At 42.8% G+C, this 25,337-nt stretch overlaps 1 protein-coding gene across 1 annotated transcript in view; it reads right to left on the reverse strand.

Annotated features, from left to right (window-relative positions):
- Window positions 1-25,337, reverse strand: part of GTPBP10 (GTP binding protein 10) — a 904,437-nt gene that overhangs the window by 444,574 nt on the left and 434,526 nt on the right. Inside the window, exon 8 of the mRNA XM_044067527.1 lies at window positions 6,319-6,396. Coding sequence (XP_043923462.1) covers window positions 6,319-6,396 — 78 coding nt within the window. The remainder of the gene's footprint in view (window positions 1-6,318; window positions 6,397-25,337) is intronic.

Consider the following 25,337-nt stretch of genomic DNA (forward strand, 5'->3'; position numbering starts at 1 on the left):
TACAATGAAAAGTGTGTTGTTAAAACTGTAGTGGTAGAGAACTATTATCTCCAGCCCTCACAGCACTTGTCACAGAGCGCAAAAAGCCATGTTACACTTGTTTTTGTCAAGTAATCTTTCACATCCTGCAATGTTGCTGTCAGAGGCAGTAAAGATATGCATCTGTTTGAAGCCCAAGTTCCTGCTTTTTGAGATATACAAAACAAAACAAAACAGTATACCTTAAAGATATTTAAAAATAATGCATCACAAACCCCACTGTATGTCCCTGCTATACTCCAAACATTCATCCAGCATTTACAGAATTTTTTTCTCTATTTTTATCCTCTCACTGATGTATTACTGTTAGGATTCATTACATATGTCAACTGCCTATAGAAGTAAATCCAAAAAAGCAAATGCACAGCTGGGATGAAGCTGTCATACCAGTACGCAAGGAACAAAATCAGAATGAAAACTGGGTGATGACAAACACGGCTATGTAAAATAAACCAAACAAGTTTTTATTATACCTTAGTATGTAAAATAACCCAAACAAGCTTTTAATATACCTTAGTATATAAAATAAACCAAACAAGCTTTTATTATATGGTTTTGGAAAGGATAAAAGACAACCGTATACCTATCCTTTTGCTAATGATCACAGTGTATCATTTACATATCAACTTCTACTGACTTCTGGTCTTCCACCACAAAAAGATTAAGAGGGCCTAACCAAGCATAGCAAGCATACAAATGCACTGATGTAAAAGAGATAACCTTGTGCTATATTTATTTACTTATTTATTTCATTTATTTATTTATCCTTTGTTAATCAGGTTAGTTCTACTAGTCTAGCAGCCTCTTTTCAGGTATTTAGTATTTATACTACTAGGAGACATTTGGCATGGGCATCACAGAACTTCAACTCTTTTCAATAGGTGCTGTGGGATCTTTTACATCTACCTGAGCTACCACTAACTTTAGAAGAGGGGCCCTCGGATTAACATCTCATCTGAAGGACGACACACTCAGGAGTGCAGTATCCCCCCCTTATGCCACACAGCAGTGTCAGCAATTGATCTACCTGCTGCGGGAATAGAACCCACAGTTTTATGCATCAAAGGAGTGTGTGCTACCTCTTGTGCCATTGGCATTGCATGTATACGTCTACTCACATCATGTGGCAGGAACATGCCTTGATGCAGTAGGTTGCACATCATCTCTCTTTGCCTAGTATTCTACAGTGATGCAGACCTGATAAAAGCACCTGTAGTACAGCATTCTCATAGGTTCATAGGTTCATACTAGGCTATCTGCCCAAGGGCATTTATAAGCCTAGCCCATAGTTATTTGGCTTTCGCCACCCCTTTAGTTTGAATAAAACTATGCCTATTATTTTGCTGTGCCTCTGTCAAGCAGTGACACTGAAGTAATCCCTGGGGTATATCTGCGATCCCCCATCCATTGGTCAAAATTCCTCTTGAACAAGGCCAGCGAGGTGCTCTGCCTCACATGTACCGGGATTTTGTTCCACAGCATAGGGAGTCTCTGGGTGATGAATCTGTCCCTCCAGCACGTTCTATTAATAACCGTGTCAAGGTTTAAGTCTCCGCCCTTGTGGTTCTGAGGGATCTAGATTTTTGAGGTGAAGCATATTCATCAAATCAGGGTTTGACATGGCCTTATATGTCAGGCACAGGTCACCTCTGAGCAAGCGGTATGAGACTGAATAGAGCTGGAGTTCTTTCAGTCGGGCAGCATAAGACATATTTTTGAGACCCTTTATCCTTTTGGTGAGGAACTTTTGGGGCCTTTCCAGCTGCTGCAGGTGTCGGGTCAGATACATTCCGAATGGGGCATTGTACTCAATCATAGGTCTAATGAGTGATGAGTACAGGGGCGATGACCTCCCTTGATCTAGATGTGAATCCCTTCATGATCAGGTGGGCAATGTAGAAGGTTTTCCTAACTACTTTAGCAACCTGAGTGTCAAGCGAAGGCTACTGTCAACCTGGGTCCCCAGATCCCTGATGACTTCTTCTGTGCTCAGTGGATTGCCACCTATATGGTAGCTAGGGGTAACCTTGTTTTTCCCGAAGGGTATGACTATGCATTTCTTGGCATTTAACTTTAGGCCATGGCTCTGGCACCAGTTATCCGTTTCTGTGAGGCCCTTCTGAAGGATATCTGTGTCAGATGTGTTTTCGACTATACTGCCCAGTTTGCAGTCATCTGCAAACTTTGTCAGGCATAACCCTCCTGTGTTTGCTTGTACTTCAGAAAAGTAGATGCCGAACAAGAGTGGACCCAGGACTGAGCCCTGTGGGACACCACTTGTGACAGGCTTTGAGTCTGACATGGCTCCAGCAACTCTGACCCTGTGGGTTCTGTCACTTAGCCAGTTTGCAACCCATCTTGTGATGTATGGGTTTACATTCAAGCTGATGAGTTTTTCGATGATACCTGAGTGGGGTATTGTGTCGAAGGCCTTTGCCAGGTCAAGGTAGGCTGTATGAACTGCCTTTCCCTCATCAATGGCCTTGGTGACTGTCTCGAAAAAGTCAACCAAGTTTAAAAGGCATGATCTGCCTTTGACAAAGCCAAACTGGGTTGGATCCAAAGTCTGCAAGTTCCCTATGTCTTTATTTATGAGTTCCATTATGATCCTCTCCATGGCTTTGCAGATAAGGCTTGTCAAGCTAATGGGACGGTAATTTCCAGGGTCGGTGTAGGCACCGCCCTTGTGAAGTGGGACCACAGTCGCCATGCGCCACTCCTTGGAGTGCGTATCCTGAGGTGAGGCTAAGATTAAACAGCTGTCCTAACTGCGGGTTTAATTCCTCATTGAGTTAGTGGAGCACACAGCCGGGGACACCATCCGGTCCCATGGATGCTGTGTTTTTTGCTTTGGAGAGAGCAGTTCTCACCTGGGCGTTGGAGATGTTTGGGGGGCTACAATCCTCTGGTATAGATATCTCTCCTTTTGGGGAGGGGGGAGAAGTTTGCACTGAACCTGTCAGCCAGTATGTTGGCAATGTGTGTAGGTTCAGTAATCTTCACATCATTTTGAACTAATTCTGAGCATATCTGGGAGTTTCCTCCTAGGTTTCTAACATAGCTAAAGAAGGCCTTATGATTGTCTTTTGAGTCCTTGGTGATTTTTCTCTCAAAATTTGCCTTGGATGATTTTATGAGAGCTCTTAGTTTTTTACTTATAATGATCAAAGGTGTCTTACCTTTCAAGGATTTTGCTCTATCTTGTAGTAGCTTCCTCCTTTTGTTGTAGAGCTTGTTTATGGCTGGGGTCCACCAGACTGGACGCTTGCCTTTGGTACAAAGAGTCTTAGTTTTGTTTGGGATTGCCTGATCCATGCAGTCCTGTAGGTGCTGGTAGAAGGCATTTGTAAGTGATTCAGCGGTTTGAGTAATGTTTACCACTGGCTCAGGGGCCTTAAAGGAGACCACACTAGTTTTTAGAAGTGTGAAGTCGGCTTTTGAGAAGTTTTTCACTGTGGTCTTTTTTATTTAAGGTGGGGGCGGGATGAGGACCTCCAGCGAGATTAGTTTATGATCTGATCTCACCAGTGAGGGGTATCCTCACTCTTCCTATGAGCAAAGTACTTAAATATAAACTATGAGCCAAAGAGGAATGTTGTAGTTTCATTAACTTGTTTGATGGTGTGACATTTTTCAAGACTCACGGATACCCCAAATTCCAAGCCCTTATGTAAAGTTTTGTATCAAGACTATCCCATGATAAGGTTCTTAATCCATTCTGCAATGGCAAGTGCCTCAGGCAACCTCTTCTACTACCCTGTCACCAAAGCAGTGCTTCCATCATACTTAATCTAATGCTTAACTTACGAGCAGGGCTAAGTAACTTTCAAGTACTAGAGTTCTGTTATGGTACAGTTTATCCAACATTTGTGCATAGCTTTACTGATCATGAGGTATTCCTCTGCAAACTGTATTCATAGCTTAATACTATCTGTGTTATAGAGTATGCTGATGTCAAATTACGATTTCTCTGATATATGAATTGAATTAACTAGGACAACATTAAAGACCCCACTCACTATACTACAATATATTTTTTACATCTGTGTTCTTGCCTTTTGTCATTTGTTACTGTCATATATATGTATGTTATCATTGTTATATTAACTAATATTGCCTTTGTGCCTCTGCCATTGATGAAAACAGTCTTTACACCAGTTCATAACCTAACAAACCATATAAATGAATAATAATTACAAGATACATCAACAGTGACAACTTACTGCCCTAGCCTGTGAGTAATTGCATGGCACAAAGAACTCTTTATACTTCCTGTATCTGTGGAAGTGCAATGTATCTGCTCACTGAATGTTTTTGAAATGGGTCACTTTTAACACTTTTGCAAAGCCAATGCTAAAAAAAAAAATAATATTAAATTGTTGTTTTAATTTTCATGGATTACCATTTTCTCTATGTTTTCCTACTGTAGCTTCTTTCTGTTATTCAGAAAGTACAGCATGAAAGCAGCTTTGAATTAGATGACTATGTGCAGTGTTTCTTTCAGCAGTTGAGTATGAGGTAGCTTTTTATATATTTGTTTAGTGGATTAAGCCTTTTTGGCACCCAACTACAACAGTTCACTGTTGACTCATTTTTTCTAAGACATCCTTTCTGATAATAAAACAGATCAAAAGATATGTGTCAATAATAAGGAAAGGAGGCCTTATGAAACGTATTGCCACAGCAGTGGATGGGGAGTTAAGTTCCAAGGCGATGCTCAGAGGAGAATGAGATGGAGGCTGTTTAACAGGATACCACTTAGAACGGTTTTCCTACGGATCCGAGCGCATGGAAAAATCATGGCAGCATGTATAGTTGACTATGCAAGTCTAAATGAGTTCATATACATTTTGAAGGTGTTTTGCTAGCTTAGCTCCTTACATGTAGTGGTTATTCTCTGCTTATGTAAAATAAGGTCTCTGTCTCAAATTTCCAAGGGTCTAGAATTTAGTACTAACCATCTGGTTATTGATGGTACTGTGTTTTGCATGTTATCACTGTGTCTGTGTCTGCATTTGTTTTCCCCCAGACAATCAATTCTTCTCTCATACTCCCCACACAAAAACTGCTAGTTGAATGGCAACTTGAAATGCTCCATTTCTACTGTATTTCTCCTCCTGTCCTTTTGGAAAGGAGCATGGCTTTCCCAGAAGAAAGGAAAAAGATTACTGTTCAATCACTTGCAGCTGTCCTGATAAAGTCCACAAAAATGTCTTAGGGCAGGGAATTAGGTACTGTGGTACTTCTGCAATCTTTGTGCTGATCCTGCTTCCTGGTAGTAACTGCAGTTCTACCAGTGGGGAAGCCATCCAACTGGATTACCATACCTAATAAATAAATAATTTTACATCTTTCTGTCATACAACAGGTGATTTTTAAATCAAGCATCTTTATATTTAAACTTTACATTTTTTTTTATTTTACAAAAAGTGTTTCATGGCATGTTAGGTCACAAAAGGGCTTTGCATAATATACTATGACACATGGCTTTGTCAGGTTTATAATTATGGAAGACCAGAAAAAAAACAATTTATGCATTTTCCCATTTTAACTGCTGCACTGATACAAATTGCAGCATGGCTATAGATCTTGTTTACATGGAGAAAGCTCCACTTGCAAAGGCTACGACCATTGTTACTATCCAGATGACATGATCTTCCAACAGCAATTCGTTTTTAATATGTGAAACTGGATATTATGTAGTCCATTACATATTTAACTCTGCTACCTCATATTGTTTAAAATTCTTAGTGTGGATTGTTGTATTTAAGTGTATGGGACTATTTACAAATATAGGACTGTACACAATATGGAAACAATAAATACTGTTTGGATAATTCTAATCTGATGGGAGACTGATCTACTCTATACTGCTATTAGTACCTGTCAGGAATTTAACACTCATGTATGCATATCACTTGCATCTAATGAACAAAAATAATGTTTAACAAAACATATTTTTCCAGAGAGAGAGAATTTTGAGTGCTTGGGGAAGAGGATTGTAGCACCAAATTAGTGCACCTGATTAATCTGAATTCAGATTTCAGCAGAACGTTTGAATGTTATACTTTGATGCTACTCTCCTCTACATTATATGGCCACACCTAATTTGGCCCTTCCTTCTGTGTTCCACTTTGAACACCTGAAAATTTGACAATCCTAGTTAACAACTGCTCACTCAGCTAGAATGTTTTGCGTTAAGTCACAAGTACAAATATACTTTTCATATTATTTTAGTGAAGGCAGATCAACTAAAGAGAATGAATAACGTATCTATACCTTTGTTAGCAGCTGGACAGTTTCAAATGGAGTTCTGAGTGGAGTTTCGTAAGAAAGCTGGAATCCAGAAATATCTACCTAAAAACAACAGAAAATGTGTACGTTACTAACAGTTAATAAAAGCAACCCTTCCTTTACACCTTCATAACAGAAAAATGATGTGCGAGTTCTTTATCAAGCAGACACTGGTGACCTCTACTCAACAGCACAGCTAATCACAAAAGACAGCTCAACCTATGATCTTCAATCATAACTACGCAATTACAACAGACCCCAAGACCTTTAATTACAGATTTCTGTCATGTTAGATTGCTTGTGCATTTCCTGGTGATCTCTTTCTCAGTAAGTTACACGACTCTGCAACAAGGAATGAAGTATCCATGCCAGTGAGACACCTTGAAGTTTATTTGTATTACAGAAGAAAAATGCCACTCAACGTACATTATTCTTCAGACTAGTTTCTAACTTATTATTTATGATGAACAGGATATTTTTTTAGCATAAAAAACATGTTCTACTAAAAATGCAAAGCTGCACTGTACACGTTATTTAATGCATATGCTCAGTGATATACAATTTAATTTGACCACTTAAAAGAGAGGGCTTATATTTTAACAGTTATGTCCCCTAGAATATACAGGAAAGCACATCTTACAGATATGCCTACAAAAACACAACTCAGTTTATTTCACAAATTTACTTCTTGAAAAGCTCTGGTATATCCCAAGTGTCGCTCATTTCCTTATGACAATTGGAGAGACATGGCAACACCCTGCACAGTAATTAAGTACAACTACTGACTATATTTCATAATTTAGTAGCCAAATTAAAATAAATTAAAACTGCAGCATCATTAAAAGGGACTTGGGAAATGAATGGCTTAAATGTACCAGTGAATTATAGCAAGGTATGATAAAGAAATACTCATGCACTTCTCAATGGAACATGCATCAGTATCTCCATGTTCTAAAAACATTGCGCAGGGGGGTAGAATAGTAGCAATGTAAGCGTTCATTGTGACAGAAGGCTGGAGAAGTGTTTTTGCAAGAAGTAAGGTAGGATCCTTTAAGTTTAAAAACAGAGCTATCATAACTGACGTGTGGCAAATGCATTGATATACTGTGAATGACAGCAAAAAGGGAGCAGGAAAAAAAAGATTCAAACAGTAAAATAAAGCACTAATCATGTACAACTCATCAGGGGATAGAAGGTACACAAAGGATAACACCTGCTGGCAGCCAGGAGAACAAGGTCAGAGAGGGAGAAATAAGGAAAAGCAAGAAAGTTGAACAGAATATAGAAAGAAAGGGACAAGAACAATGTAAATGACTAGGATGCAGTATAGAGCGTGGCTCTATAAAAACAAAAGGAAGAGTACTGCTTATATAACTGTAAAAATTTTTTTAAGAAAGTTGTTACACATGGCTGAAGACTTGCTGCTGAAATTACAGATAGAAGTTAGCTTATTAATTATGGAGGTTCCTAAATAAGGGAAGTTATTACTGATGGCACACCATAAGACCTACAGAATGTTGCAGGAGACAAAATTATGCTTCTCAAAATAACAACTTGAAATATTAATGATATCACTGACAAAACAAAAAGTACAATAACTAAAATACTGCAGTATATAAGCAGGAAGGAGGATGAGATACTGTTGTTATAGGAAACACATCTCCGAAATGGAAAGCATGAAGAATTATTAAAGAAGGGGTATGAATAGGAGTCAAGCAGGAGACAAAGGGGTGGTGACACTTGTTTTAAAAAAAAAAAAAAAAAGGAAAAAGGGTACTGACTGTATGTGGAACAGGTAAAGAAGGATGAAAAAGGATGAACAAGGAAGCCACATCATAATAAGGGGGGTTGGAAGTACAATATGGTCACATTAAGGAATTTTTATAAACCCCCAAAGACTTCAAATCTAGACATGAAAAATACTGTGACAGAAGCAATAGCATTTACTCAATCAATAGGTATTTTCGCAGGGGACTGGAATGTTGTCATGGCTAAAGAAGATAAGAGTGGTGGATCAAGGCTAGCAAAAAACAACACAAGAAGGGAAATTACTTCAAAACTTATTGAAAATCTTCGGAATGTGAGACTTAGGAAAAACCATCACTACTTGAAACAATATCTAACAGACGTCTTGACAGAGTTTATATAACTAGGGAATATGGGGGGATATATACTCAGCCAATACTTTTATCAGATAAAGAAGTTATGTACTCACCATAACATTCCATCTGAGTAGCTATACTTAATTTTCTGCAACCTGTGGGTATTCGGATCCATATCGGATTCGAGCCGGCAACATTTTTTCAAGCATCTGCTCCACGTTCTGAGCATCTCCCCTTACCCATAATCCCTCACATATCCTACCTTCCCTCAGATCGAGTTTGCCACTATCCAAACTATCAGCAACTCAATAACAGCATAAACCTAGAACAGGTTCGGGGGAAGGAGGGTGGGACAGTTGCAGAAAATAAAGTACAACTACTCGGAGCGTTATGGTGAGTACATAACTTCTTTATCTGAAGTAGTTAACTTCATTTATCTGCAACCTGTGGGACAGAGTCCCCAGCTACCAAATTCCTGGGAGGCCTGACGGAAATTTCTGTGCACTGCAGAGCCAAAGGATGCTCTCCCTCTAGAGATCAAATCCAACTTATAATGAGAAATAAATGTATGTGACCTTGCCCAGGTTGCTGCTGCACAGATATCATCCAGTGAAACCCTCAACTAAAAAGCAGCAGAAGTTGCCATAGATCTTGTAGAATGAGCTTTTACAGGATCAGGTGGGGACAGACCTTTATCTTTATAGACTTGCAGTATACATTGTGTAATCCATCTAGCTAAGGAGACCCTGGAAATGGCTTTGCCCAAAAAGGGTCTAGAAAAGGACATGAATAACTGGTCAGACTTATGAAAGGGTTTAGTCCTATGTAAACAGAAATGAAGCTGTCTATGAACATCTAGCAAATGAAGCTTATATTCAGCCTTGTTGTGAAAATTTGGAAAGAAAACAGGCAGATTATTCATCTGATTAATATTTGATTCAGAGGCAACTTTCGGTAAGAAAGAAGGGTTAGTGCGGAGGAAACCCTGTCTTTATGAATGACCAAGTAAGGGGGCACGGGCTTGGACCTCAGAAACCCTTCTGGCCGAAGTAAGGGCCACTAGGAAAAGCTGTCTTCCAGGATAAGAATTTCAAATCTACTGATGCTGTTGGTTTGAAAAGAGGAGCAACCAGCAGAACTAGGGTAAAGTCCCAAGCAGGGACTGAATCCTTAACCAGCGGGCATAAAAGAAAAGTGCCTTTCAGGAAAGCTTTACACAGTCTCAAAGAGGCCAGAGCATTCGTATTTTTGCCGACATGAAAATTAGAGATGGCTGCCAGTTGTACTTTTACCGTAGAGGAATTAGCCCCTTGTTGGAAAATATTAGACAAAAACTCCCAACACTGCCGTAACCGGGGCTGTAAAAGGATCTAGGTTCCTCTGAGAAGCCCAAATAGAGAAGCATTTCCATTTGCTGCGATTCACCTTCCTAGTGGAAGCTTTGTGGGATGCCACCAAAATAGTCTTTACTGAAGATGACAGACCAGGAGTCCTAGCAATCAGGGGAACTGGAGCAACCAAGCCATCAGCTTGAGACTGTCCAGATCGGGTGGACAGATGCCCAAGGGATGAGAGATGAGATTTGGGCAGGGATCCAGAATCTGAGGACGAGTTAAAACATGAAGACCAGAGGAAGGGGAACCACACCTGATTAGGCCAGAACGAGGCAATGAGGATCACTTTGCACCCCAGTCAGCAAGCTTTCTGAAGAAACTTTGGAATGAGAGGTAACTGGGGGTAAGCATACAGTAACACGGGAGGCCAAGCATGTACAACAGTGTCTCTGGGGGCAGTCACCTGGTGAGGGGATCAGAGCAAAGAACTCACTGCACTTCGCATTGGAAGGAGATGCGAAGAGATCGCAGCAAGGCTGACCCCATGCAAGGAAGATCTCATCCGCTATTGATGGTTTCAGAGACCACTAGTATGGCATTATAATAGCTTGACTCAGTCTGTCCACTAAAATGTTGGAGCGTCCTGGGATGTGCATTGCAATCAGAAACCGACTGGTAGAGATCGCCCACTCCCACACACTCAAGGCCTCACGACAAAGAGGGTAAGACCTGATTCCTCCTTGTTTATTGATTTACTAGACAACAGACATGTTGTCTGAATGAACTGCAATCGTCCCCGGGGGAAGAACAGCATGAAAGGCTTGCAACACTAAAAGCACTGCCCTCATCTCCAGAACACTGATATGCAATCTAGTCTCGGTCTGGGAACCACATGCCTTGGACTGTCCTCCGCAAATAGTGTCCCCCCACCTGAGCTGGGAGGCATCCGTGGTCACTGTGGCTTGGGCTGTGGGTGTTATGAAAGGACGACCTGCCAAGATTTCCGGTGATTGGAGTCACCAGAAAAGAGACATCTTGCAGGCTGTACTGATTCGTATTAGATAGTCCATGGGGAGGTCTAACCAAGAACACTGAACTGCCTGGGTCCACTGAAGCACCCACATGTGAAGGCGCGCACAGGGAAGGACTGAGATTGCTGTAGCCATGGAGCCTAGGGCTTGGAGAACATCGCTCGCCGTTGGCATCCTGGGGTCGAGGATCACTGACACATGAGCCCGTAGGTTCTGAACCCTGTCCAGTGTGAAAAAAACTTGCAATAGTAGAGTGTCCAGCCATGCCCCTATAAATTCCAAGGTCTGTGTCGGGTTCAAGCGGAACTTGGAGATGATTATGGTAATCCCTAGGTTGAGTGCAAGATGCAGGAAGGAATCTCTGGCCATCCAAAGTAGACACTTGGTGGCAGCAGTGAAGCGCCAATCGTCTAGGTAAGGAAACACCTGAATTCCCTGAAGCCTCAGGTGAGCCACTATAACTGCCATAACCTTGGTAAACACCCTGGGGGCTGTGGTAAAACAGAAGGGTAGGGCTCTGAACTGGAAATGATTGGCTCCCAGCCGGAAGCAAAAGAATCTTCTGGAGCTTCTGCAAATTTTGATATGGTATATCAAGCACATCCATTCGTATTCTCGGAGGTAAGGTAGAATGGACTGCAAGGTGACTACCTGGAATTTCTGCTTGGCTACAGTCAGGTTCAGGGTTGACAGGTCCAATATGGGCCTAAGGTCCCTCATCTTTTTTGGCATTAAAAAGAACCTGGAGTAAATGCCTAATCCGGACTGATCTGGGGGGACTGGTTCGATGGCCTGGCTGTGAAGCAGCTTTGAAATTTCTTGCACTGCCACCTCCCTTTGAGCAGGTGGAACATCCGGGAGGTGCTTTGGTTGGATGGGTGGGGCAACGAACGGGATGGAGTAGCCTCTGAATATTATTTGGAGTACCCAACGGTCCATCGTAATGGACTCCCAAGCCGTTAGGTGCAATGACAATCTTCCTCCGACTGTCTCTGGAGTAGGACAGCCGGGCAACCCCTCAGGGTTGCTGCCTGGGTCTGTCCGAGAAGGTCTCCCTAGACCCAAAGTTCTTCAGCCCCCCCAATGCCCCTGGGGGTAGCATTTGTCTTGTCCCCCTCTGCCTCTAGGGGATGAAGTGTCCTGAGAGTCCCGGGAAAACTGAGATTTTCAGAACCACATTTTCTTTTGCCCTCTCTGATTCCCAGAAAAGGATCATTGAGGGCTAGATAAGCGGACTCCGACGGCAGACAGTGTCTTCCCATCCTTTTCGCTCTGAACCAGGGTGTCACGTACTGTCTTCCCAAACAGGGAGGAACCATCAAAGGGAGCATTTGTGAATGATGCCTTGAAGGGATCCGCTTATTAACATAGTCTGAACCAAGCATGTCGCCTCATAGCTACGCTGGTCCCAAAGCCCTAGCCCCTCCTTCCATGGCATGGAAAAGACGCATGAACATGTTCGAAACAGACTTTAGAGTCGACATTTTTCACAGAGAACAGCCGCTTGTCCTCTGGCGACAAAGACTCTGGGGGCTACACAGCGAATTCCGTAGCTAGGTCTCGCTGAAGTCATATGACGTGTGCCAAATAATTCAGCGCTCATATGGAAAATGTCGCTGAAAAAAAGACTCGCTTCCCAAATCGATCCACTGCCATAGACTCCTTGTACAGACGGTGGACCAAAGAACTTTCCTGTATCAGTTTTCTCTTGGTGGCAGCTGTAACCACCATAGCATCTACCGGGGATCCCTTGTATCAGGCCTGTCTGTGGAAGGAGAGAGGATCTTGTCCGGGCATTTGGGTATTGGCTCTATGGTGTCAGGCTCCTTTCGTTGCCCATATGGTAATGAGATCCACCAAGGGATCGGCAGGAGGGGACACCCAGGATGTAGATGGGTCCGTGCCAAAGGCCTCCAGGAATACTGACTCATCCGTAGAGGGTTTTGGGGCTGACCAACCTCCCCTCTGGTGGAGGATTTCCATGATGTCTCCAAAGGAGACATCCTCGGGAGGTGACCTGGGGGAACCCTCACCTTCATCCAAGTCAGTATCTTCTGTGAGGGACTCGGGGGAGTTCATGTGCCTCCTCTTACACGAGTGCTTACGGGGACCCTTTTCAGTGGGACTCTCTGAAGAGGGTTCGCAAGTCACGGGGGGGGGTTCCAGAACGGGATCCACCTGGGGGTCCTCTAGCACAGGCTGTCCCTGGGACAAGCTGATGGGAGTCATGCTCAAATCCACGGAAACCTGGGCGGAGTCCAAGGCAATGGGCTGGGGTCTCAATCCTTGGGAGAGAGGAGGAAGCTCTCCCTGGCTCCGCCGTGAGGATTGGGGCCAAGGTAGCCGGGGTTCCGAAGTAACGGCTCGGATCCGACAGTCGGAGTCAAAGACACCTCCGTTCCCTCAGATCCGACTCCACTTTCTCAGCCCAGAGTGTTGCTTGGATCTGAAAAGGTCTCATCCGAGGAACTCAAGGTAATCGCCGGCGTCAAGGTTGAAAGAACCATCGGCACCGAAACCCCCAAAACTGCAAGTCGGATCGGGGAAGGAGAGATTGGATTGAAGAAGGGCATAGAGGTCCCCTCTCTGGCCAGAGAGGGGCCTGACAAGACTCCCATTTGGATTTGGGTCCGAGTGAACCTCCGCATCATGCTGTCCATGTCAGGCTCCAACAGACTCCGAGTCGACTGCGAGGAGGCGACCAACTCAGATCTGGCTGGTCTATGTGATGACCTCGAAGAAAGTCTCTGGTCCGAGGGCTCAGTCGGCTCCTGGAGAACCTTGGGGAGTGGAGCAGAGGAGAGGTATTCCTGACAACTTTAGTAGGCGGGCTGGGAAAGGGCTCCCACTCTGGAAACCGTTTATGGTGCCTTTCCCCTCTTGTCCTTATCTCTCTTATCCTGTTTGTCTTTAGTTTTAGTCCTCATCTCAGATGGCTTAGAGCAGGTATAGCCAACAATTTGAATATTCACAGAGGTTCCCTCACTAAAAGAATACAGGACGTATGTAATATGTCCTATGTAGACTGCCTCAATGTTCTATCCATGTAGTCGAGATGTGTCCAATCTGCGGCCCTCAGAGCTCTGCCATGCGGCCCTCTACCTCTAACTCCAACATCAATGTACGCATGCCCTAAAACACTTTTTTGTTGCGTTTTTCGTGCCCATGACCTGTAACTCTAACATCGGTGTGCGCATGCACCAAAGCATCCTTCTAGTTTTGATTTTTTTGGCCAAAGAAGGATCTGTGTGTTCACGCCATTATTTCGTGCCAAAGAATCAATGTGTGTGTTCTTGCTGAAGAGGAACTCATCTATGGATTTGCTGCCATTGCCTTTTAAAGGGACAGCACTTAACCTGTGTTAATAGGTAAGTATGGTGTGAGTGAGTGCATGCATGAAAGCAGAATGTTTGTGTGCGTGAAAGTAGAAGTGTGTGTGTGTGTGTGTGTGTGTGTGTGTGTGTGTGTGTGTTTATGTGTGCATGACAGAGACAGACACATGCACAAAGAGGCTAATGTACAAACAAGTTAGCTCACAAATGCATCCTACATTAAAAGTACACTTTCATTAAATTGCAGCTTTTCTGACAGGGAGAGTGTTGTATTGAATATGAAATCATACCTCTCAACTGTATGGATTTTTGAAGAAAATGTCTGGGTTTACACCTCGTCTTCCAATTTGTGTCTTTTGCTTAGGAAATAAAAGTAGTCATCCAAGGTAATGCAGTCCCAGGGAGTAAGAATGAGACAGCAGGCAGCAGCCTAGAGTTAATGGGTCAGTAGTGGATTGATTAATGTGGGACTGTAGCATATAAAGTTTATTGTTTTTTTTTGACAAAGAAAAAAAAAATCACCCAGTACTGTCTTGTCATTGGTGGGTTCTAAGCAGTGGTAGATTGGACAACAGTAAGCATATCTTTGGTGGATCATCAATACTGGCAAATCAGGTGGGCACAATGTCATTTTTTAAATGTTGGGGGTTTTAGTGTGTATGTGTGTGCTTGTGTTGGGAGTGCTGCAACAGTAGATGGTTATTAAAGACAGAGACTTACAAACTGTGGAGAATATGTTTCTTTGTTTCAAAACCTGATACTTGGGTACTAGGAATGCCAAAAATAGATTTTTTAAGACACAGCTTCTTGCCTTTTACAGTGGATGGATATTTACATTTAATGGACAATGTTAGCAGTATGAGTGTGGTCCTGCAGGGATCTGGAGGATGCTAAGTCTACCACTGCCAATGTATTTAAAGTAACCTGGAAATGGATATTGGGATGTTACTGAAAAAATACAGCAAGTGGGCTTTGAAATGTAGTTTAATTAAACAAAGTGCACTTGCAATTTACAGGCCATAATTTAATTTATTTCAGGTAGTCCAGATCCTGGTAGATTGTATACCATTAGACTTAATTAGGGAGAGGTGTCATTCTGTGGAAGTAAGCAGACCTAGTTTCAGTGAAAGCTCTGTGGTTGTTTGCAGGTAGGAAGTTGCAGGATGTGGAGCCAATGTGTTTTATTATTTTTAATGAATTTGTCATTTCAAAGTATGGTTTTCTTTGTTGTAAAAGAAGGCAGCATTGAATGAGCCATATAATGCTTAACTGACAATAATGGGATAGAAACATTATACGTGATGTGTAATGTTTGCAGCTACACTTGTTTCAATGGTGTCTGTGATGCATAATTATTTTTGGGCCTGTGTCCCAATTTTATTTTTCGCTTTGTCCAGAATTCTTGCTCTAAGGTTGAGAGGTATGGTTCCATGCTAAATCAGAAGGTTGTGTTTACCTTGGAAGACATTTAAGCATAATTATGAGAAACAGAGCGTTTTTAATATCTCCACTTATTTCCAATATAAACTGCCATGTAACCTTGCAAATAGCTTTCTTATTACGCTACTTTAATTCTTTTGGAATTGACAGGTATGCTTCATTGGTTCGGACGTAAGCATAGTGTGCTGTGACTGATTTCTTGCAGCAGTCTGTGGTTTACTTATCACAATAACTTTTCTGTGTTTCTGGGTGTGTGATCAATTTTACAGTTATAATGATGTTTTCCAAAATTAAATAAATACATAATAAATAAAAAAAGTAATCCTTTCTTCACTTTGAGCTATTGACAAAGTGTGGGAATTTGTTTTTTTCAAAAGTGATGGTCAGCATTACAGCTTAGTAAACGGTCAGTCTGTGAATAACTTCAGCACAAATTAAAATGTCTGAATGTCAAATGGCTTTAGATTGGAGGGAAGGTATATGTTTACTCCAGTATGTAGTATGATCTTAGAGAGTTTATAGATTTCTTATTGATTTAATTTTGGCTGAGCAGTTGTTTGCTGATTTATTGATGGTCCTTTTGGTGGTGGGAAATTGCATGGATGAATCCATCTCTATCATGATTTTTTTTTCAGATATTTTGACTTCCAGACAATTTCAATCAGTGAGACTGTGTCATGTGATTACTGAGGTTGCCTATTTTACAAGTAGGGGCTCCTTTTCTGTGTGTGTGCGTGTGTGTGTGTGTGTGTATATATAAAAGGGAGAGATTTAATATGTTTACTGAATATATTTTTGCAAATGGAATTCTTAGTTAAATAGGCCCCTCTTCTTAGACAAGTAGACTTGAGTAACCAATATTAGATCTTAGCCATCCAGTTAGGAAAGTTTAGTATGTGGATTTTCCTTCCGGTTTGATGAAGGCTATGCTGCTTACTTAAGGAGTATATTCATGGCTATCCATCCAGTTGTAGTGTTGTTGAACTACATTGTTTGATAATGAGAGGAGCTTTTTACAGAAGTTGAAAGTTTTTGTGTCAAGAACCTGTCCATACAAAGTGGCTTGTTTATGTTGCAGTGAAGGCTGTGTTCTTTGTAGTGAGTGTTTTAAGTATAACCAGTATTTCTGAGGTGGAGAAAGTCTCTTAAGGCAGGATATTTCTTAGCCTGGAAAGCAAGCCAGTGATGAAATTTATAGGGGCCAGTGAGAGACAGAGGAAAGCAAGAAGCTTTTTAGTCTGTTTGGATAACTAAGTGAACTCAGTCCTTTGACCTTTTTTTGTCAGAAATGGTTGTAGTCTTTCTTCTGGCATGGTGTTTTGCTGAGGCACGTGCCAAAAGGGGTGCTGCGCTTAATAATTGCTCTTGCAAAGGAAGAATACAGGGATGTTATGACCTCCTTGTCCCTGGATGAGATACCCTTACTAATTGAGGTGGGGCATGTAAAAAGCTTTCCTTACAACGGAGACAACGTGGTGGTCAAAAGTCAGGTTTCTATCAACCTGGGTGCCCAAGCACCTCACGACTGATTGCGTGCTTACAACATTGTTATTAATGTGATAATTTCTGGGGACATCACTCTAATCAAAGGGGATGATTGTGCATTTTTTTGGCATTTAGCTTGAGGCCATGTTTCTGGCACCAGTCATTTGTTTGGGTGAGACCCTCTTGTAGCTTATTCAGAATTGTTTTATTAAGTCAGTAATGTGAATTCTTTACCTTATTGCAAATTGTTTGGCTTATTTTTGTGGATTATAGTATTGGAGGACTGCTAATGTTGACATTGTATGTAGATGGACTGCTGGAGTGGTTTTCCCACTGAGAAATGCTAGTGCTGTAGTGAATGTTTATTTGTAAAAAAAAATCTATATATTAACTAAGATGTAACTGTTAGATTAGAGAATTAAAATCAGAATGAGAATTAGAATTTTACGGAAAATATTAGGCATTTATTAATTGTTCGAATGTACCTACAGTACAGCCAGGAGGTCGACTTTGGTCTCCCGTGGCAGCGAAAGAGTTAACTATATGATATATTTTATATGCGGCCCCAAGACATTTTCTGTTCACTCAATGCGGCCCCATCAAGCCGAAAGGTTGGACACCCCTGGTTAGAGGGAGGTTGAGTCCCAGCCTGGGGGGGGGGGGGGGACGACTGGCTACTGGAGTCGAGGTCACCGTGTCCAAGGCAGAAACTGGTAGCAGGCCCTTAGCTACCAGCTTTGCCTTCCTTTCCTTCAATGCCCTAGGGTTGAACCCTGCAAACACACTACAAGGCAAAGACAGGTGTGGAACATCCAGGCAAATAACACACACAGTGTGGCCATCAGCCAGTGAAAGCTTGTGGCCACACTCTGTGCATTTGTTAGAGGTTGGTTTTTCTTGCTCAGCCATCACCAAAAATCACTCGGCCAAAACTAACACACACACACTAAGGTCCGGTTAGGCCTACACACTACCTTACAAATTCTAACTTTTTAAACCACTTTTTTTTTTTTTTGAACAGAGAACCGATGAACAATGAAGGGGAGGAAAGGGATGAAAGACTACACACACACACTAAATAAATTAGAAAAAGTACCACTTACTACACCCAACTCAGAGCTATAGAGACCACGATACGTACGCATGAAGTGGAAAACGAGATCTGAGAGAAGGTAAGAGATGTGAGGGATTATGGGTAAGGGGAGGAGCTCGGAGCTTGGAGCAGATGCTTGAAAGAATGTTGCCGGCACGGATCCGATATAGATCCAAATACCTACAGATTGCAGATAAATGAAGTTAACGACTTCAGATCATGCGTTATTAGGTTTTGAGCCAAATTAATCAGGTTATGATATAAGATGCACTTGAGATTTAAGGTGAGTTGTTGAAGGAATGAAGGAAAAAGGTGCTGTCTAAATATTTAATAAAGGAATACACTAAAGAGGGTGTTACTGGGTGGATGAAGGGGTGGGAAGCTACAAGTGAAAAATGTTCCATCAGCAACAATATGATGCTGTCCTGGGATGCCTTGATCTTCTTGCCTGCCCCAAATGTTGTCACAGTAAGTCTGGGGAGGTGGGAGGGCTTGGTAGACCAGGTTTTTGAGGACAGGAATGGAGAAGAACTGATGGGTCAAGTTGCAAGACGATCAAAAAATTAATTGGTCTAGCACGGGAGGATGGAGTTCAAGGAGCAATAACCAGTTCTAAACAGGTCTTCTTTGGATGACATCTAGATCCCATTTGCCCTGCCTGATAGCATTCAAGACCAGGGTGACCCAGAAGAAGTTCAAACCTCATACGGAAGTTCATGTTATAACAATGATTGTGCTCATCAGACGTTAATGATTCATTAATGGACCAAAATCTTTATTATTCTGGGATGAAGTTTTGTGCTTTCAGTGTTGAGGATAGATGCTTGTTTCCAAAATGCAAAATGCTGAACTTGTTTGTACCAAGCTTAAAAGAGATATTCTTGTACCTACGTTTCTAACATTATTATGTGCTCTTGTAAAAAAAAATGTTTCCACTAACTCAAGGAAATGACCAATTCTGCAACATTTTCAGACCATTTTAAAAGATATGTGGGCATAAGGGCCATAAAATGCAAAACAATGCTGGTCTGAAGACTGAACCTTGGGTAAATTCACTTATAATAAATACTGAAAGAATATTTACTCTTAACAGATACTTTGAAAGTTTTATACATTAGCAAACTATTTAATCAAAGGAATTTTCATTTCTGTTGGCACTATAAAGTAAGAAAATTACAGCTCAAAATGGTATACCACTGGATGCCTTTGCCACAATACATCCATACAAATTCCTTAATGTAAGACTCTAAAAGCAAAGGATGGGACTCCAAATAAGCTACTGTGTCTCCCTTTTGAAGAAGGGTCCAGAATGACTGACTGTTACTTCCAAATGGGAGCTCCCCAATGGAGAAGTTTGGGATATAGAAAGTGCCTCAAACAGATGCCCTACACTGACCATCTCAAAAAAAGTACAGTTTTGTACCTACCATAAATGTAGATGTCCGAGAGGAATGCATCTGCAGTCTTTACAAATGGGTTGTCCTGTCGTCAGGCAGCCCTTCGGTCGGCCGGATTCCAAAGTCTGGGTCTGGCTTCGGCTGGAGTCGCACTTCACCCGACGTCATTGCGGCAGTTATTCGGGTATAAAGGCATCAGCCGACGCCATTTTCCTCAGTGTTTCTTGCCCCAGATGCCAGGTGCCCTCTTGGATGGCTAAATTTGGATAAATGCCAAAGTTTCCAAATAGTAGAGAGCAAACACACAAAATAAGCATGTATGTACATATATACAAACAAATACACCATACTAGATCCCCAAGCTAGCTGAAGATTGGCAAATACCTAGGAGTACCTCAGAGGGAAGGAGGGTGGGTAATCCTGACTGCAGATGCATTCCTCTCGGACATCTACATTTATGGTAGGTACAAAACTGTACTATGTCCTTCAAGGATGCATCTGCAGTCTTCAAATGGGTAGAATACCATAGCTAAACTAGGGGAGGAGGAAATGAGAAGAGATTATGGTGTAGTTAGGATCCCTTGCAAAACAGCAGTGGCAAAACCAGCACGGGATCTAGAGTATAGAGGTAAGTTATAATGCTTGGCAAATGTATGCACGGAGGTCCAAGTAACAGCCTCTATAATGTCCTTGGTAGCCACTCCTCATAAGAAAGCTGTGGTAGTGGCTGTAGCCCTTGGAGTGAGGCCTGATGTTCTCTGGAGTTTTCTTTCCATGGTAGGAGTAACAAAATCTAATGCAATTTCCTATCCATTTGGAGATTGTCTGTTTAGAAATTGGTTTTCCTTCCTTTCCTGTTGCATATGCTACCAGAAGCTGGTCAGTTTTTCTATTGTTTTTTGTCCTGTCCAGGTAGTAGCGTAATTGTCTGTGTACATCCAAGGTATGTAAGAGCCTTTCTCCCCTGTTCTGTGGGTTGGGGAAGAATGTAGGAAGGTGGATAGCCTGATTTAAAGAGACTCTGGATACCACCTTAGGCATAAATGTAGGGTTTGTTCTCATGGATACTCTATCTTGATGGAAGATCAGGAAGGGTTGCACTGCCATTAATGCCTGTAGTTCAGAGACCCTTCTTGCTGAAGTTATTGCCAGCAGGAAAGCAGTCTTCCAGGATAAGTATTGTAATTCTGCTGTTGCTGCTGGTTCGAAAGGAGGAAGAGTCAGTTTTCTAGCACAAAGTTCAAGTCCCATGCTGGCAATGGAGGTTTCCTGGGAGGTTTTACATTTTAATTCCTTTCAGAAACTGTCTGAGCAGAGGATGCGAGAAGACAGGAGGATCCAAGCTGTATTCTGCTGAAATAGCTGATGCATGTATCTTGATGGAAGAATAGGACAGGCCTGTATGGTAGAGCTCCGCCAAGTACTCCAGGATGTTGGCTATGTTCACCAGTGTCACATCTTGCCCCTTTGCAGTACTCCAGATGAGATATCTTTTCCATTTTGCTGCATAATTCTTTCTTGTTGAAGGTCTACGAGCCTCCAGGATTATGTCTTTAACCCTTTGGGATAAATTTGGGTTAATTGCTGTTATGTAATGTTCCAGGCAGTTAGCTGCAGAGTTTATAGGTTTGGATGCAGGATGTTGTAGTTGTTCTGTGTTAGCAGTAATGGGATCGGGGCAGTGTCCATATTTGTTCCCGGGACATGCTCCTCAGCAGTGGATACCAATGTTGTCTTGGCCAGTTTGGGGCTATCAGAATGATCCTCGGATGTTCCTCTTTGATCTTCAGAAGCACCTTGTGCATCAAAGGAAGTGGTGGGAATGCGTATGCTGTCAGGCTTTTCCAACTGAAAGAGAGGGAGTCCACCTTCCAAGCAAGTGGGTGGTAAGTCCTTGTGCAGAATTTCTTCAACTGGTGATTGAAAGGGGATGCAAACAAGTCTATTTGTGGTAATCCCCATTTTCTTGTGATGGTTTTGAAGATGTCTGGATGCAGCATCCATTCGTGAGCATCTGTTGTAGTTCTGCTTAATATGTCTGCTAGAATGTTTTCCTTCCCTGGTACATAAATTGCCTGTAACTGAATGTTGTAGCTCAGAGCCACATCCCATAAGTCCAGTGCCAGCCGGCATAGAGGGTATGAGTGTGTGCCTCCCTGTTTGTTGATGTACCACATAACTGTGGTGTTGTCTGTCCTTATCATCAACTGGCCTTCTTGGAGAAAGGGTCTGAATGCCTGGATTGCCAATTTTACTGCCATCATTTCTTTTAGATTTATGTGCAGATGCAGCTGTTCTTGAGTCCATAGGCCTTGAATGCACTTGTCCAGCATGTGTGCCCCCCAACCGAGGTCTGAGGCATCTGTCGTGATGGTTTGTCTTGGTTGGCTTTTGCAGAAGGACAATCCTGTGTTTGATTGGCAGGCCTGAGCCCACCATAGGAACTCCTGTTTCAGGCATGGGATCATTGGAATTTTGGTTTCTAGGCTGTGCTTGTGCTGGGACCACAAGTTCTTTAGGTACCACTGTAGCTTTCTCATATGCAGCCTGGCATGAGGGACCAGTATTATGCAGGATGCCATGAAGCCTAGAGCTTGCAGCACTTTTCTTGCAGTTAGATGGTTCTGCTTTGTTAATGCCAAGAAGTAGAGAGGAAGTTGCTCTTTCTTTTCTGCAGTTAGGAATGCCATTTGTTTTGATGTGTCCAGTTCTGCACCCAGAAAGGTTATTCTTTGGGATGGAGTCAGCCTTGACTTTTTTGTATTGACTGTGTATCCCAGGACTCTTTGTAAGTCTTCTGTTAGTTTGTTTTTGTTGTCCGCTTGTATCAGGCAGTCGTCCAGGTAGGGATAGATTTGAATCCCCTGAAGTCTGCAATGAGCGATTACTGATGCCAGGCATTTCGTGAACACTCTGGGCGCAGTAGATAAGCCAAAGGGCAATGCTGAGAATTGATAATGCTCTGATCCTGCAAGAAATCTGAGGTATCTTCTGCAAATTGGTCTTATGGGGACGTGCAGGTATGCCTCCTTGAGATCTAGAGTTACCAGCCAAGACTCCTTGCCCAGCATGGGAAGAAGCTGCTGTAGGGTCAGCATTTTGAATTTTGGAACAATGAGGAATGTGTTTAAAGCGGACAGGTCTAGAATAGGCCTCCATTTGTTTTCTTTTCTTGGTACCAGGAAGAGTCTGAGTAAAATCCCTTTCCTTGCTCCATAGATGGTACCTTTTCCACAGCTCTCATTCTTAATAATTGATATATTTGCTTTAGAGCTTCTGTCCTTTGAGTAGGTGGAAGGTTTGGCATTCCTCTCTTTTCTGGTAGAGTATGGAAATGGAACCTGTAACCTTGGTCTATAGTTTGCAAAATCCATTTTTCTCTTGTAATGCAGTGCCAGTTTCTTGAGAATAAGGTTAGCTTTCCGCCTAAGGGTGCTTCTAGTTGTTCCCTGGTAGGCGGTGCCGCCAAGTCACTGTGATTGAGTTGTTGTAGTGGTGGTGGCTGTATCCGTGCCTCGCTGGTTGTTACCCTGCCACTGGCGCCCTGTAGGCACCCCTGGATTGGTTTCTGCCTCTAGAGCGCCTATTCCTGCCTCTTTGTGCCTTAGAGGATTCCGGAAAGGACCAATTCTTGGAGGGCCAGTTCCTGCTAAACCTTGGAGGTTGAACTTGTAAGAAATCTTTCACTGTTTGCACAGATTTTGCTTTCTCTTCCATCTTTTTTAGTACCTGCTGAGCAGGGGAACCAAATAAATTGACCTTGTCCATAGGTGCATCCAAAAGCTTAGATTTGACATGGTCTGGTAGTGCCTGTTCTTTCAACCATGCATGTCTCCTGATAACTGTGCCAGTCATGGCTGATCTAAAGGAAGCCTCCAGTGCATCATAGCCACATTTTAAAGAATGGTTACTAACCTGCTGTATGTTATGTACCATTTCTTGAACATACTTTTTATCTAAAGATTCTTCAGAGGACAGCTTTTGAGTCAACTGGTCAGGCATAAACTCTTGATATTGAATCATATGAAATTGGCAGTTCAAAGCTCTAGCTGACAAAGTAGCAGAGGTGTAAACTTTTTTACCCCATCTCTCTAAGGACCTGGATTCCCTTTCAGAGGGAGGGTTTTAGAAGAAGTAGCGGCTACAGCTTTAGGACCCTGGGAGATAGTCTCTGGATCTGCAAAAGGAGCCTTATATAAGTGGTGATGAGTGTCCGGGACCCTGTAGTACCTATCGGGCTTAGCAGGGCTGGAGGTAAAGAATCAGGAGCAGTGCAAGCATCATTAAATGCATCATCAACAACAGGAAGAACTGGAGGTATAGCTAAAGGCCTATGCTGTGGCAAATGTAGAAAGGTCCTAAGCCTTTTTCTAGAGTCTGAGAAATCTTGGCCCTGCCACTGAAATTGTTCCCTCATAGCATGCAAGGTTTCCCCAAAGGAAAATTCCTCAGGAGGAGAGGCTGAAGGGATGGACTCCTCAGCATCATAATCTTCGTAAGGAGAATAAGAAGCCTCAGGAGGGTCTGTATGTTCTGAGTCATCAGAGGAATCATCTGTGGATACTGGCTCAGGGGGCTCTGCTCTAGGCCTCTTTTCTGGAGGAGGGAGAGAGGCCCTGTCTGGATGAGGCTGGGCTCCACGAATTAAAGAGATGAGATCCTCAGCCAAAGAAAGCATGTGGGAGCTGGAGCTGGGCCTGTGAGAAGGGGGCTTGGCAGGCACAGGTTTTGATGCTTTGGCTGCTTTAGCCCTGGCAAAGGCCTTAATAGACATAGCTGGAGGAGGCCTAGCAGCTCCACGTGCAGGGGTTGAAACATCCAGGGGAATGGTGTCTGATAAATCCTGTGAAACCACAACAGAAGGTTGGATTTCAGAAGCCGTTTCTACCAGGTTAGAAGAGGCCTCGGTAGAAGGCATGATATTGGCCGAAGAAAGAACCGCTTGCTCGGTTTCGGCCGAAACCGAGACACTCGTGGTTTGCTTAACCGCGGTTTCGGCCGAAACCGCGGACCGCGAGTGTCGGTCCTTTTCTTTGCGTTTTTTTGGTAATTTGCGTAGTCGGAGGATCCGACGGCATAATGTAGGCAAAATCGGAGCCGAAAATCTGCTCAGCAAAGTCCGACCGACATCTAAGCGTCCGTCGGTTAAAAGAAGCACAGGCTAGACAAGCTGCTACGTCGTGGTCTGGGCCTAAACAATGTATACAATAGGAGTGGAAATCTTTATGAGGTATTTGTTTCCCACAAGATAAACAGTTATTAACTTTCTCGGACATCGGCTGAGGCAAGAAAGAGTCCCCAACGGGGTACTTAGCTTTATAGAAGTCTTCGAAGTAGTATTCGGTAGTAGTAATCTCTGGATCTGACCGACCGGCACTTGCGAACAGCTTCTGCTTCGGGCGCCACGCAAGAAAGACTGGGGAAAATGGCGTCGGCTGATGCCTTTATACCCGAATAACTGCCGCAATGACGTCGGGTGAAGTGCGACTCCAGCCGAAGCCAGACCCAGACTTTGAAATCCGGCCGACCGAAGGGCTGCCTGATGACAGGACAACCCATTTGTAAAGACTGCAGATGCATCCTTGAAGGACATCTCCAGCTTTACTCCGTAGCATATCACTTACTCCAAGATGATCTCTGTCTAACATATAAAGCTATGTCATATGGTGTATAGGGTACCATGGGGAGATGACCTAAAAAAATTTCACCGAAGAAAGAGAACTTTACTGGATTTTTAGATTCTGTGCCAACAGGAAACCTGGACTCAATGACAAGGTTTCTTTAAAGCTT

The sequence above is a fragment of the Protopterus annectens genome, chromosome 3.part1 (assembly GCF_019279795.1).
Source record: "Protopterus annectens isolate FY-2018-M chromosome 3.part1, PAN1.0, whole genome shotgun sequence".
Taxonomy (NCBI): Eukaryota; Metazoa; Chordata; order Ceratodontiformes; family Protopteridae; genus Protopterus; species Protopterus annectens.